This window comes from Cupressus sempervirens, chromosome 4 (assembly GCF_028749045.1).
Source record: "Cupressus sempervirens isolate cs-2001-9-10 chromosome 4, ASM2874904v1, whole genome shotgun sequence".
Taxonomy (NCBI): domain Eukaryota; kingdom Viridiplantae; phylum Streptophyta; class Pinopsida; order Cupressales; family Cupressaceae; genus Cupressus; species Cupressus sempervirens.
In genome coordinates, this window is record NC_143121.1 from 629,834,389 (window position 1) to 629,849,754 (window position 15,366).

Sequence of the window (15,366 nt, forward strand, 5' to 3'; positions counted from 1 at the left end):
ATTTAAATGATTTTAAGAGCATGATAGCAAAATACCTTGAGATGGATGATCACAACCTTGTAGAGTAGATGATAGTACCATCAACATACTAGTACTAGATAGATTTTTGGTTTTTGTTTACTGTACTAAATTTGTTCATTTTTGTTTGCATATCGGCAATTTAACATCAAACTATACTTTTTTGAATTTAAAATTAATGATAATCTCAGTGATTATCAATCTGATATGATGATGATCATATGCAATATTCAGAAAACAAGTATGACTATGAGATATAGTAATGTGATTATGTGAGTTTTGAAATATTTGATTCTATATTAATGTGACATTACTATTATTATTTACTTCAGTCTTTTAGTTTTACACTTACTATTTTGTATTTAGTATTAGACTCTTTAAAATATTAAAAAATAAAATTGCCGTACCAGTACCAGTACCAATACCGGAGACCTTTAAGTTTCTCCGTCTCCCTGTGACCTTGTTATTATAAATTATTTATATTGTAATTAAATTATATTCTATTTATATTGAATATTATCATCAATTATTAAATATTTTGCAGCAGGGATATCACGCTCCCCCTAGATGAGATGATTTCATTGAGAAACCCAAATTGTAACCCCCACTCCTCAACATATTTATCACAATCCTTCTCGATTGCAGAGTATTTAGAATCTACTAAACTCTCTCACACTCTTGGAGCAGTGATTCTGTTCTCATCATTTGTACCCTCCATCTGATTTATCCCACAAATAGCTGACTATTCTTTCTGCAATGGTTTATGTCAAGCACTATGACTAGGAGCTTCTCCATTGGTTTTATAATCCATCATGATACCTTTTCCCTTCCCTGTAGTAATAACAATATTAACCGTCTCTTTGCTTCCTGAAGCGTGATTCTCAGACCGTTTCCTGTGTCTCCATCTGCCATTATTCTTGATCCCCAATTTGCATCTTTTGTTAGAATGGTCTATACATCTACATTTAATACAAAAAATATTTCTTCTTCAACTTCAATATCTTGAAGCCAGTGTTTTATTAGAGCACATAACTGGGTCAATTTAGGGACCTCTTACTGCAGATATCTTCAGTCTTGCATATATTATAAAGGTCATTTTCTAATTTTGGATCAATTTCCATAAACTGACTAAAGATCTACTGATTTCAATTAGGCTGTCCTCAGACCAATATTCAATTGGAAGATCGTAAAATCTGATCTAGACAGCACTTCATATGGTTTGCAATCCAATGGATTAAAATTTGGAACCCATCTCTGTGTATGCAAAGGGTCGCCATTCATCATTCAAACATCTCCTTGACGAATTATTTTCTTCTCTTCTTTGTTGGCAAAAATAGTTATGGAAATGTTTACTGGAATGAAATTTATTGAACATTTTGTTTTCCAAAAATCTTTCACGCAATCCTTAATGGATTCTCTTTCTTTATTTTTTCCAATGAACCTGCATATATGGCCAAGTTTCACATCAATACTCCATCAATATAGATTTCTTCTGCCAGATTGATGGAAAGACAATCTCCATGATCTGAACAACAATCCTCCTCTGCTTGCAAATGTTCTTCCTCTCCTCCCCTACAAACCATTGCCCCTGCACAACTCTGCATTGCTCTTGTTTAAAGTCTATTATATTCAACTATATAGAACCCTGCAGCTTTGTTATTAAACATGTTAAAATAGTAAAACAATCTAAATTAGAATGGAATGCATGAGGTGAATTGTTAAGACACACATTAGTAAAAGGAAAACAAAAATCTCTAAATGTGTAGTTGTCATTTCAAACTTTTTAGAAAATGTGCTAATTCAGTTCTCTTCATGATATTCCAAGGTTCATATTATGGGGGCCGTAGGATAGACCGTTAGGAGATGAAGAAATATAACTAAAATATTGATTTTCTGTCATGTCCCCTATTTTTGTCCTTAAAATTTAAATCAATAATAATAATAAAAAAACAAAGAACAACATAAGGAGTCTAATAATAAATTATATTATAATTTATTAAATTTAGTGTTGATTTAATAAAATAAGAGAACATGATAGGAATAAATGATATAATAATATAATATATAATAATATGATATATTATTATATTATAAAATCATATTATTAATAAAAGATCAAACAAATAAATAATAAACTAAGAGGTATTATTATTAACCATATTATTAAGAGTACAATATCTTCTACATCCATAGAGATATTTGATGGGAGGAATGACATACTAATCAATCAAATTATTAATCAAATGATTAAACAAATCATCTTATCAAGAGACACGACATTCATCCCGCTTATCAGGTATTAAGGAAGGAAAAATAATATACGGGGAAGGGCATCTAATAAGGATTTCATATATCAAGCAGAAGAGGTTGTTTGCCCGTCGATTACTACACACACCAATGACGGACACAGAACAGTTTGGAGGATGCCCAGCGATCGAAGAAGATAGTTAAGGCATGAACATCATTGAAGGCAGAGACTGCATAAAGATAGTAATCACTGAACGGGATTGCACGTAAATTTCAGGATCCACCTATAACATATAGAGCAGAAGGTTATGAAGTGAATCATCACCAACGTGGACAACAGATCAGGTGAATTCGAGTGACGGGAAGTCAGAGTGAAGGAACATATGCATTGATCTTGGTAGCGGAGGAAAGAGAACAAACCCCACTCTGTAGCTGCAGAAGTGTATTACAAAAGCCGTCGTCTACAGTGAAGGTTTGGTCCACGTATAGGGAAATATTAAGTGCTACGGTCAGCATGGAAAGGACAACAAGAAGGTACGGGTGAGTATGAAAGGATAATGGACCAAGTAGGGCACGGGACCCACTAAGGTGGAAGAAATAATATAAATTAGAAACATTATCTTCATAACATAAGATAAGTAAGATCTCTTGATTAAAGGAGCTTTAGAATAACCTTGAGGTGTGCAAGGATAATATATGAAAGGGTGGACTTAGGGTAATTGGATATAATAATTGAAATTAAAAGGAGTAAATACTTATATAAATGATTATTATTTCCATGTGTATTACTAGTAAGAGGCAGATATATCACTATAAACAATTTATCAACCTATTGCATTGAAGAATTATTAAGAGGAAATATCATAATTATTCTGTGGAACTCAATCCAAATCTCAAAATTGGAAATTGGAAACGAGATAAGTGTGAACCCAAAGTGGGATCATTACATTTTCTTATGCAATCTGAACTTGGTTTCTAACATTAAGTGCCCGATTTTAGATCAGAGAAGCTCCATTGATCAGAAACCATTACAAATTTACTAATGCGTCTTATGACAAACACAAAGATGCTTTACAGCATATCAGTCTGACTTAAACAGCCTTGAAAAAGCATTACTACAAAGTTAATACAGTTGATAAAATAAGACAATCATATATTACCTGTCATTATCCACATAGTAAGATGATTTATAGCCTGGAGAAAAATCCAGTATATTGATTCCATAATCCAAGGCAGAGGCTGCTACATAAATCTAAGACATGCAACATATTAGATGCAAAATTAGAAGGCATTAGAAAATACAGATTGTATAAGCTTTATAAATCAATACTTTTTGACGGATACACAAAGTATGTCTATCATCATTAGCACTGTAAATAAAAAATTTAAAAGCAATAATTACTGAAGTATAAAATAGCGGGTTTATGATACAAGTACTACACAGAATGAAATAACAGTGGAAAACAAAAAGCAAGAAGAGAGGTTACCTTTATCGTGTACTTAAACTAACTCTTCTAATTGTCAACTAACTCATAACTAACAACTAAAATTTTTAATAACCATATATAGATATGTTGATTGGAATCTCGATATACTATACTATCTTCTCTCAACCGTCATGGATGGTACAGAAAAAGATTATCTATGAACGTGAAATCCTTTTCTAGTCCAAGTTGTTTGTGAAGATTGGGTTTTTCATCCAGTCGCACAATATTGTAACTCTGATGTTAGTGACCTGTCAAATAATTTCTAAATCTAATTTTTATTTTTTGTGTGCATGCATTAAAGACTGGATTCTTGGCGGTTGTGTTACACTTTGATTTCCAAAATTATCCATTGTTACCTCCATTTGAATTACCAACAAATAGTTAATGATTTCCTCAAATAAAGTTCTTCACAAGCTCCAAAGATACCAGCTTTATACTAGAATTGAATGGAGCAAACTATTATTGTTTATTGCTTCTTGCTGTTCTATGTATCAGCTCCTTTTCCTTGGGCAAACACATATTCTCCTTGGAATGTCCCCTTCTCTTCGCTGAGCATATGTGACTTGGTTTGCCTATTCCTGTCATCCCGATAGGCTAAATTGGAGATAACAGGGATGATATGCTGGTCTTGTCAATCAATTTCTATTGGTGGAGAAATAAAAAAGGTGGAGTAAGATTTATGGGAATTTATATAATTACTTCATGAGAAACAGTCACTGCTATAAAACAAAATTATAAAATTAAAATGAATTTATACATAAAAAACTGATTATTATGTCATTAAATGACTTCACAAGGAGGAAATAAAATAAAGTGGTTTTTTAATACCACATTGAGATTGGAGGCTCACAAACAGTTTGGAACTTCTTTACAAAGGGGCCCCGTCCTTCTACAAGACTCATTATGTGTGTTTCATTGACAATTGAATTTTTTCCCATAGTTGCCGATGTGCCAGTGACAGCCATTTCCAAGGACAAAAACCCTTGGAAATTCATTGGTTGGACAGAAACCCAACTTTACTTGCTAGGTAGATTCATTGAGAGTTCACTCAATAATGGAATCTTCTTGCAGATTGGAGGTTATATGAATCTATATCCCTTATCCTAGCATGGGAATTCTCTTGAAGAGCATGCTAGGAGGTGATCGCGGCTGGTTTTCAAAACTGTGGAGTTTTTTATTATAATGTCCCCTTCCTCGAATAGAATTTAATAATAAGTAAATAATTAGGTAATATAATTTAATCAATGTATAATAATAAAGAACAATTTAATAGATAAATAACAATATTAAATACAAAGATAATTATATGCATAGTATATGTAAAACAATACAACTATAATATAGTTAGTTCAATAATATTAAAAATACGAAAAAATAAAACAAAATTAGTTAATCAATAATAACTAATAATTAATAATTAATAGAATTAAATAAATACAAAATATATAAACTAATAAAATTGGAATATAACATAATTAAACTTAGATAAGTTAATGAAGGGTCAAGAGGTATGAAAGGAAAAGTTGTGGCTCCCTTAAAGATGAGATATAAAAAAGGGAGATAAGCTAAGATAAATTAATTAATGTCCACCAAGAGACCACAAACGGGTCTAACAGAATGAAAGGAGAAAACCGGGGCCATATCCAACAACGGGAACACCAAACAGTGTTCACAGAAAGAACCAAACAAGAAAGCTGAAATACATAAAAACAACGGAGAGACCCTAGAAACTTGTCACCAGTGTAAAGTAGTATAGAACCAAAGGATACAATCTAGGGTGCATATGAGTGGAGACTCTGAGCTGTCTCAAGGAATCAGTAGAGGTAGAGTGACGCTGCTGCATGAACACTTTGCAAGGGCTCACAAATCTGGTCTAATTCGAGGAAAATCCAAGAAACCTCTTTGCATCCCAAGCGAGAGACCCACGGGTGAAGAAAGAAGTCATGAGTTGGTTCGAAGTCTATCTTAGTGGGGACTGAAGCTCGAGCGTGTGGTTGCACAGCCACATGGCTTCCTAGATGTAGAGGCCAAGGCATTGTTGGTCGGTGTAACTCAAGAAAAAGGATAAGCTCCCTCCAAACCCTAAACAAGCAACAAAATCTTCCTTGGATCTCATAGTAGATGGGGCAGTGGAAGATATAATGGGTCTCAATCTCAACCTCCCAAGGAAGCAGAGGCAACAAATCATGTCCTAGATCCAAAAGGGAGGGGGGGGTAGGAAGAAAAAAGAGTATATGAATTAATAAAGGGTATTAAATCTAAGAGGGTGTGACTCTTCTAAAGGGATAGAAATAATGAAAGTTATGACTCTTTCAAAGGCCAATGTAATAACCATGACTTGGTTACAACTCCAACTTCACCAATTTTCCTCACCAATCAGCTGGGTTTAACATTTTGTCAAACAAATTTTCTAGCAATGTAATTGGAAATATAGATATGTTTTTTTATTGTTTGATGGAGTCCAAAATGTAACACCTGCTTATGTTCAATACCCTTTTTGAAATTTTGGATAAAACAAACAATAACAAAACAACTCTTAATCCAGCCAATTAATTTAAGGGAAAGTAACTGCAATACTGAAACACATTTATGTCAAAATTCAAATAGCACACAAGGAACCTATTTAAAATTCATATTGAAGTTTTCAACTTGACCACCCTCAACGTGTAGACCCAAACATTGAGCAAGCTAACCATGGACTTCCTCCAAACCATACGCAAGGCTGTTAGTTATGATTCCTGTCTTCACGCAATCCTCCAAATCAGTTCGCAGGTTGCAAATAATGCAACACGTGCACCATAAATGTTGAACGCAGCTCCAAATGACCTTCAATTCGCATACACAAGTTGTCCTTCACATAATAATGTAGTCCAACGTGGCACTGTATTATCAAACATAGGGCTCCAAATTTAAAACACAGGCTTTGTATTTTCAGTCACAGGCCTTATATCTTCAAACGTGGCTCTGCTACTTCAATCATAGATGACCAACAACAACCTACACTACCTAGATTTCCTCCAACATATAATCACTGAATAATTGGTATCACAATAGCCAAACTTCTTTCTTTAATACTGACACTTTCCTTAGCATTAAACAACTTCTTAGGATCAGAGGAAACAGTAGACAAGTTATGGCAATTTACTCTACCTCACCAGTAAATTGCAACTCGATTCCCAAAGCAATTCTGAAAACTAATTCACAATACCTCAGTTGTGAATTACTAGGCAATCCAAACCCTTATACTTCAGCAAGGGCAAAAACTTTAGACTCATAAATGTCACAAAGACAACAAGAGCAAAATAAGATAGTTAAATAATCAAATGCTTTTCTCATCAAATGGACTCACATTTATAATTTCCAAATGGCACAAGATTCCCAAATGAACACCACTTAGGAAGCTTCCTCATCAAAACATTAAAATATAATAAAGTGTCATTATAAAATAATTTATTACTTTCTTTTGGCTCCCAAAATGACCTTTTCCATTATAACATATTATTTTAACTCACAAGGTCACTATTTCTTGTGCCCACGATTTTAAAACTTTTCAACCTAGTTCGAACGAGCTATAATACTGAGTGACTAGCATACAACATCAACAAAAATAGCAATCTCGGCATATTTAGATAATAATAATAATAATTCACCTGTCTTGCGACAATAACTGAAGAAGCATCAGAAATTAAAATTTGACAACACCAGAGTAATCCTGATGAAGAAGGACGATGAGTGAACCAAGCAGAATGACTTACTATAAATAGATGCTCCCTCCAACATTCTTAGAGCTCAAACCAAAAGCCCAAAATAAAAACCAAGCCCATCACTCAACTCCTATAACATAACTAAGCTAATCGAAACCAACAATTTCACTTACTATAAATAGTAAGTCTCTCAAATGGAGCCAAAACACACCATAGATTGTTGTTAAGCCTATAACCCCATTAGTGAGACCCTCAAATCCCACTGTCAACTCACGAGGATCGTGACGGTGAAATGACCAAGCCAACTGCAGGAACCTACTGAAAATGGGAACATTATAGTCCTCCCTCCCTAAGACTGGTTGTCCCTAAGCAATCCTAAAGAAAAATGAACATCAAAATCCACCCAGATCCCAAGGATAGAAGTGTGTACTATCTCTTTAATGTACAAGCAATTCTTGTAGCATCAAAACCCAATAGCTGATATCAATAACAGAATCATCTGGAAACTGACTGTAGGCACTGATGGCAATAACAACTCATCATAACTCAATCGAATTGAAATACAAACTCTGTCAATATCAAAGTCCTTATCAAATTGACATACGCACAACTGTACTGTGGAGATGATAATGACCATAAGTCCCTGACTCACTATCAATAACTCCAACCTCAAATAAATTCTCCTGGGTCTGTGGATACTATAAGTGGTCTAACTTGCAACTATCAATCTCGTCTACAAAAGATGGTGCTAACCCATCCCATAATGGATGGTATGAAACTAGAGCCAACCCACACTCACAAGAAACCCAATCTTCTACATGAGGGTCAAAAGAGAAGTGATGAGCATTCCTCACAATGTAATAAAGAAAAAAAATCCTAATCTTTGTCACGAGGCCATCAATATCAAACTAGCAATCAAGAGATTGCTCCCATCTATCACTCTTAATACCCTCAGATACTCTGAATGAATCCTCAAGCAAATCCACGCTCTCAGGCAAATACTCCATGAATGACTCAGTACAGTAGAAATTACATGTGGAAGCATCAACCTGCTCCCCTGTGATCCACAACTTATCCCTCAGAAAATGTGACACTATCAACTGTCCAATGGTACCAACTATAGAAAAAGAAGAAATAGATTTGCTTGCAACAGAAGGAAGCTAATCACCGTGAGAGCCAGTCTCCACTAATGCTCTCACCTCCTCCGTACCTATTGCATCCATATCTTGGATGGATGTGTCTACCACATCCTCAAGTCCCCAATTCCTAACAGTGGAAGCAAACCCACCACCAACCACCACAATATGCAACTGGACTAGATGTGTAGTTGACGTGGACCAAACATGCTCCATCTTCATGATCACCTCATCCAGATGTGACTATGAATCTTGGAGAGCCAACTGAAGAAAGTCCATATTCACCTCAAGAAAATAAGTGAGCTCAACCACCTCCTCTTTCCCTAACAATGTCTCATAACAGGTGCTATCCCACTCCAAAAGGTAATCTTTGTCAACAACTAACTATGAATAATTATGGTTCAAGATTCTAACAACCTCTCAAAGCACATGAACCTTTGCTAGGGAAAGACTACTATCACCGTGCTCATCTGACAATGCAGCACCCTAACCAGATGCAACTAGCATCTGTCAACTAGCATCATAATGCTCCTGAACTTAAGTGATGTCACTATCACTCACTTTCAGCTGACTAGCCACATGATGCGTCTGTAAGCCCTAACTTCTCTACAAGCACACTGCCTCACTATTTGCATTGTGATGGGAAACTGAATTAATACTACTCACCACATGTGTCCTATCATCCTTGCACACCTCTGCAACAGAGATACAACTACTCAATATCTCAACCAACACTTCCTCTGGAGAAGTAGAAACCCTCGTTGTATCATACTCCTCATATGACTCTATTTTCCCCTTAACAGAAAGTCCCTATAAATCTTGAGCTTGGAACCCATCCAAAACCTCCTCAGAGTCATCATCTAGTATTTGGCAAGGAATATCATACCCAGTGCAACTCATAGCATCATGAACTGGATCATCAGATGTGTCCATACTCTTTGTATCCACATCTCCTAACAGATGCTCAACTGCCATCACTTGACTCTGTACACATGACTCAATGTCAGGTTATGAATCATTAATGCTAGAGCATGATCCAACATTGACTGACTCTGTTGTAACACCCAGATCACCAATATCACAACTAGGTGACTCCATATATGTATTGGTGCCTCCTGAGGAAGATGTTGCCTCCATCACTGGAGCAACATTATGACAACTGAGATATAAATATCCAATAACAATCCCCTCCTCGAGCGAGTCTGAACAATCAGTGCTAACAACTACCCAAATAGCCCTTGCTCTAACTGTAGTGACAACTCTGGAATGTTGAACCTACACATGCGCAGTGCCACTATCCTCCACTGCCACCAATACAACCAAATGTTCATGTGAAATAAGTCCATCATCAAAATTGTGGATAGGACTAGTGGATGTTGTACTAAACACAAGTACATTTGCACCATGAACACCTATCGAGGAAACCTTAACCTTTCTTCCTTGCATCCTCAGTGCTGGGCAAAAAGCAAAAACCTTATATCTCATTGCCCTATCTAACACCGCCGGATCTAAAAGTCTCTCCGCCAACCTTTGTTGATGAAGCTTAAGTTTCTCCATTTTTCTACTATCTTCCTCACTACTTCACTAGCTCCTGGAACTGCTAGGCTTCCTGTATGTGTCCATACCTAGAAAAAGCTAGAGAGTTGGTCATTCCCAAACAAACAACAAATCTTAAATAAAAATAACTTTCCTATCCCACAAGATGATAGGAAACCGCTCTGATACCACTTTATTAACCTTGACCTAGTTACAACGTGAACAACTCCGACTTCACCAGTTCTCCTCACCAATTAGATGGGTTTGACATTTTGTCAAATACTTGGCAAACAAATGTTCCACCAATGTAATTGGTAATGTAGATATATTTTTGTATAGTTTGATGGAGTCCAAAATGTAACATCTACTTATGTTCCTTTTTGAAATTTTGGATAAAACAAACAATAACGAAACAACTCTTAGTCCAGCCAATTTATTTGAGGGAAAGTAAGTGTAATACTAAAACACATTTATGTCAAAATTCAAATAGCACACAAGGAACCTGTTTAAAATTGATATTGAAGTTTTCAACTTGACCACCCTCTGCATGCAAACCCAAACATTGAGCAAGCTAACCATGGACTTCCTCCAAACCATACACAAGGCTGCCAGTTATGTTTCTCCTCTTCACACAATCCTCCAAATTAGTTTGCAGGTTACAAATAATGCAACACCTGCACCATAAATGTTGAACGCTGCTCCAACTGACCTTGAATTTGCATACACTAGTCCTTCACATAATAATGCAGCCCAACATGGCCCTGTATTATCAACCATACGGCTCCAATTTCGCAACACGGGCTTTGTATTTTCAGTCACAAGCCTTATATCTTCAAACGTGGGTCTGCTACTTCAATTACAAATCACCAACAACCTACAGATCACTAGCAACAACCCACACTGCCCACATTTCCTCCAACATATAAATCACTAGTATGATCAATATCACAACAACCCAAATTCTTTCTTTAATACTGACACTTTCCTTTAGCATTAAACAACTTCTTAAGAACAGAAGAAACAATAGAGAAGTTATGGCAATTTACTATACCTCAGTAATAAATTGCAACTCGATTCCCAAAGCAATTTTCAAAACTAATTCACAATACTTCAGCTGTAAATTACCAGGCAATCCAAACCCTTGTACTTCAGCAAGGCCACAAACTTCAGACTCAGAGTTGTCACAAAGACAACAAGAGCAAAATAAGTTAATCAAATAAACAGATGCTTTTCTCATCAAATGGGTTCATATTTATAATCTCAAAATGGCACAAGTTTCCCAAATGAACTCCACTTGAGAAGCCTCCTCATCACAACATTAAAATATACTAAAGTGCCTTAGTGGGAGCGATTATCAGCAATTAAAAGCCCATCTTTTACCCGCCCTTACAATCAACCAATTTCAAAAGGATTGCTCCTTTAGGGCACACCGCTATGACATTGATCAAGTGATGATTTCTTACACCTTTCCACCCATCTAAAACAATGGATATGTGTGTCTCAACCCATGAATTGAAGTCTGATCAGATTGCAAGTATCCCTCAAACCTTGAATTGTTCAAATCTAGTAAGATTTCATATTAAATCAATATAGTATCCCCTTTTAGGATCGTTGTATACTTTGGCTTTGCTCTCAAAATTTGATTATTAATTTTTAATTATTGCTGCTCTTTTTTGTCTTGAAATGAAATATCCTTTATTAAAAAGGTCAGCACCTATCATTAGATTTGAGATACCACTTTTCATTATTGCCTTTAAGAGTAATACATTATTCCCAAAATCTCCCTCTCTTCCTTATCTCACAAATGAAACATTCTTCCTTTATATCTTCTATAGAGGATAAGAGTTACACCACTTCATTATGTCTTCCCTCTACAATGCTCACAACCTTTTTACAAGTACTATTCCTTTGAAGAGTTAGAAAGATTCATTGTCATTGCCCTTTAGAAGTGTAACAACCTTTCACAACCTTTTACCGTTGTTGCTTGTAATGTCCCCATTTTTAGTAGGTTCCTGCATTTGACTTGGTCAGTCCACCATTGCGACCCTCATGAGTAAACAATGGGATTTGAGGGTCTCAGTTGTGGGGTTATAGGCTTTCAAGTAGGCTATGTTGTGTTTTGGCTTCGTATGAGTGACTTACTATTTATAGTAAGTCACCCTGTCATGTTCATTCATCGTCTTTCTTCATCAGGATCACCCTGGTGTTGTTAGATTTTGATTATGTTGCTTCTTCAAATATTTTTGCAAGATGGGTGAATTATTATTATTATTCATCTCAATATGCTAAAGTTGTTATTTTTGTTGGTGTTGTATGTTGGTCACCTCAATATCACAGCTCGTTGGAACCAGGTTGAAAAGTTTTGAGGTGTGGGCATAAGAAACAATAGCCTTGTGTGTCAAAATATTATGTTATGGTTGAAATGGTCATTTTTGGGAGACAAGCAATTAATAAATTATATTATTATGACACTTTTTTATATTTTAATGTTGTGATGATGAAGCTTCTTAAGTGGAGTTCATTTGGGAAACTTGTACCATTTGGGAAATTAAAAATATGAGCACATTTGATGAGAAATACATCTAATTATCGATTATCTTATTTTTCTCTTATTATCTTTGTGACAATTTTGAGTCTAAAGTTTGTGCCCTTGCTGAAGTACAAGGGTTTGGATTACCTGGTAATTCATAGCTGACGTGTTGTCAAAGAGTTTTGAGAATTACTTTGGGAATCAAGTTGCAATTTATTGCCGAGGTAGAGTAAATTGCCATAACTTCTCTATTGTTTCTTCTATTCCTTAGAAGTTGCTTAATGCTAAGGAAAGTGTCAGTATTAAAGAAAGAATTTGGGCTGCTGTGATACCAATTATACCTGTGAGTTATATGTTTGAGGAAATTTGGACAGTGTGGATTGTTGCTGGTGAACTGTAATTGAAGTAGTAGACCTGTGTTTGAAGATAGAAGTCTTGCAATTTGAAAATGCAAAGCCTGCATTGCAAATTTGGAGCCCTATGGTTGATAATACACGGCCACGTTGGGTTGCATTATCATGTGAAGGACTTGTGTTTGCAAATTGAAGCCCTGTTGGAGTTGCATTCAACATTTACAAAGCAGATGTTGCACTATTTGTAGCCTATGAACTGATTTGGAAGACCGTGTTAAGGCGGGAAACATGACTGGGAGCCCTGCATAAAGTTTGGAGGAAGTCCATGCTTCGCTTGCTCAATGATTGGGGCTACACGCTGAGGCTACTCAAATTTTAGAATTCAATATCAATTGTAAGCAGATTCCTTGTGTGCTATTTGTATTTTGAAATAAATGTATTTCAGTATTGTACATACCTTCCCTCAAATAAATTGGCTAGATTAAGAGCAGTTTTGTTATTGTTTGTATTATCAAAATTTTCAAAAAGGGTATTGAACATAAGCAGAATTTACATTTTGGACTCCATCAAGAATAGTAAAACATATATACATTTCCAATTACATTGCTGGAAAATTTGTTTGTAAGTGTTTGACAAAATGTTAAACCCATTTGATTGGTGAGGAAAATTGGTGAAGTTGGAGTTGTTCAAGTTGTAACCAGGTCAAGGTTATTACACTGGTATTAGAGCAGTTTCTTGCCATCCTATGGGGTAGGACAGTTATAGTTATTTCAGATCTATTGTTGTTATGGGAGTGATGAGCAGTCTAGCTTTTTCCAACTATGGAGAGTTACGGAAGGCCTACTAGTTCTGAGAGCTGGTGAAGTAGTGAGGAAGATAGCAGGAAAACAAATGCCTTGAGAGAGAGTATGGAGAAACTTAAGCTTCATTAGCAAAGGTTGGCATAGAGACTGTTGTATCCAGCGGTGGTAGATATAGAAACGAGATATATGGTTTCTACTTTTTGCCTAGCACCAAGCATGCAGGGAAGGAGGCTTGAGTCTTCCTCGACAAGTGTTAATGTTGGAGATGTACCTATGTTTATTAAAGCTGTTAAGTTTAGATAGATTTGTCATTATGTAACGGAACTTTCGAACTTCCAAGGAGAGAATATTAATTGATTTCTATATTTGTCTCGTGGCCATTTGATATTGATTTAAGTATTGCCTTTAAGAGACATGTCATGCAAGGACATGTCTCCACAATGTGGAGCCATGTCTGTTCATGGCATGGCTCTTCATTTAAACAAACAAACTTAGATATAACCCAGATTAGTTAGTACTTAACCAATTTTATTATTGCAAATCGATGATTTGCATAGAAAGTAAATGGATCATTTGCTCAATCCAAATTATGATCCAATATTAGAATGCTCAATCATATCTTGGTCAATTCTATGCATGTCTATCAGATCATTACTTGATCTGTACCAAGAGAATAAAATAATCTGAAAATTCAGATTTCAATATGCTTACTATGATATATAGAGTTTTGATTTAATACAAAAATGATTTATTTGTCTCCAAGGTATATGAAATGATCGTTCTTATTGAGCACAAGAACTGTGTATAATGAATTGACATACATACATATATATAATCAATACAAGCAATCATCCTTATATGTGACTAAAGCTACTATGTATCAACACTCCCTCTTAGCTAGGGAAGATAACTAAGTATAACTCACTTTAAATATCACCTAATATTAAGGAATATAGAGAACATCAAGCCACGTGACATTCTTATATCCTACCGAAGCTACTATGTATCAATACTCCCTCTTAGCTAGGGAAGACGAAATATATATTTCAATAAATTCACCTTATTTGGAAGAGTGATTTCACCTATCTTGTGACATCAAAAATATAATATGCTTAAGAACATCAAGTCACATGATATTCTTCTTATATGTATATCTAAGTTATGGTAAGTGCACTGACATCAAGTCTCATGATGCCTACCATAACACATCATGGCATCTCACCATGATTATCTCATAAACAACGTAATGATCTGCAATAGGTATCACGTCTCATGATATCCATCAAAATGCTCAAGAGACACTAAGAATGACATATTTAGATATCACCTCACTCATGATATCAAGGAGTTTACTGAACATCAAGTCAGCATGATATTCATATATCTTGGTTATGCTATGTGCACTGACATCATGTCACATGATGTCTACCATAACTCATCATGGCATATCCATAGATATTATGTCACATAATATCCACCATGATTATCTCATAAAGAACATATTGATACAAACTATATCAAGGCAGCATGATATCTATCAATAAGTCCATGG

General features: G+C 35.4%; 1 protein-coding gene across 2 annotated transcripts in view; it reads right to left on the reverse strand.

Annotated features, from left to right (window-relative positions):
* The window catches only part of LOC149562804 (Transducin/WD40 repeat-like superfamily protein), a 293,154-nt gene that overhangs the window by 22,620 nt on the left and 255,168 nt on the right, over positions 1–15,366 (reverse strand). For both annotated transcript variants that reach the window (XM_089826267.1, XM_089826268.1), the window contains exon 16: positions 3,426–3,517. In XM_089826267.1, the coding sequence (XP_089682393.1) occupies positions 3,426–3,517 (92 nt within the window). The remainder of the gene's footprint in view (positions 1–3,425; positions 3,518–15,366) is intronic.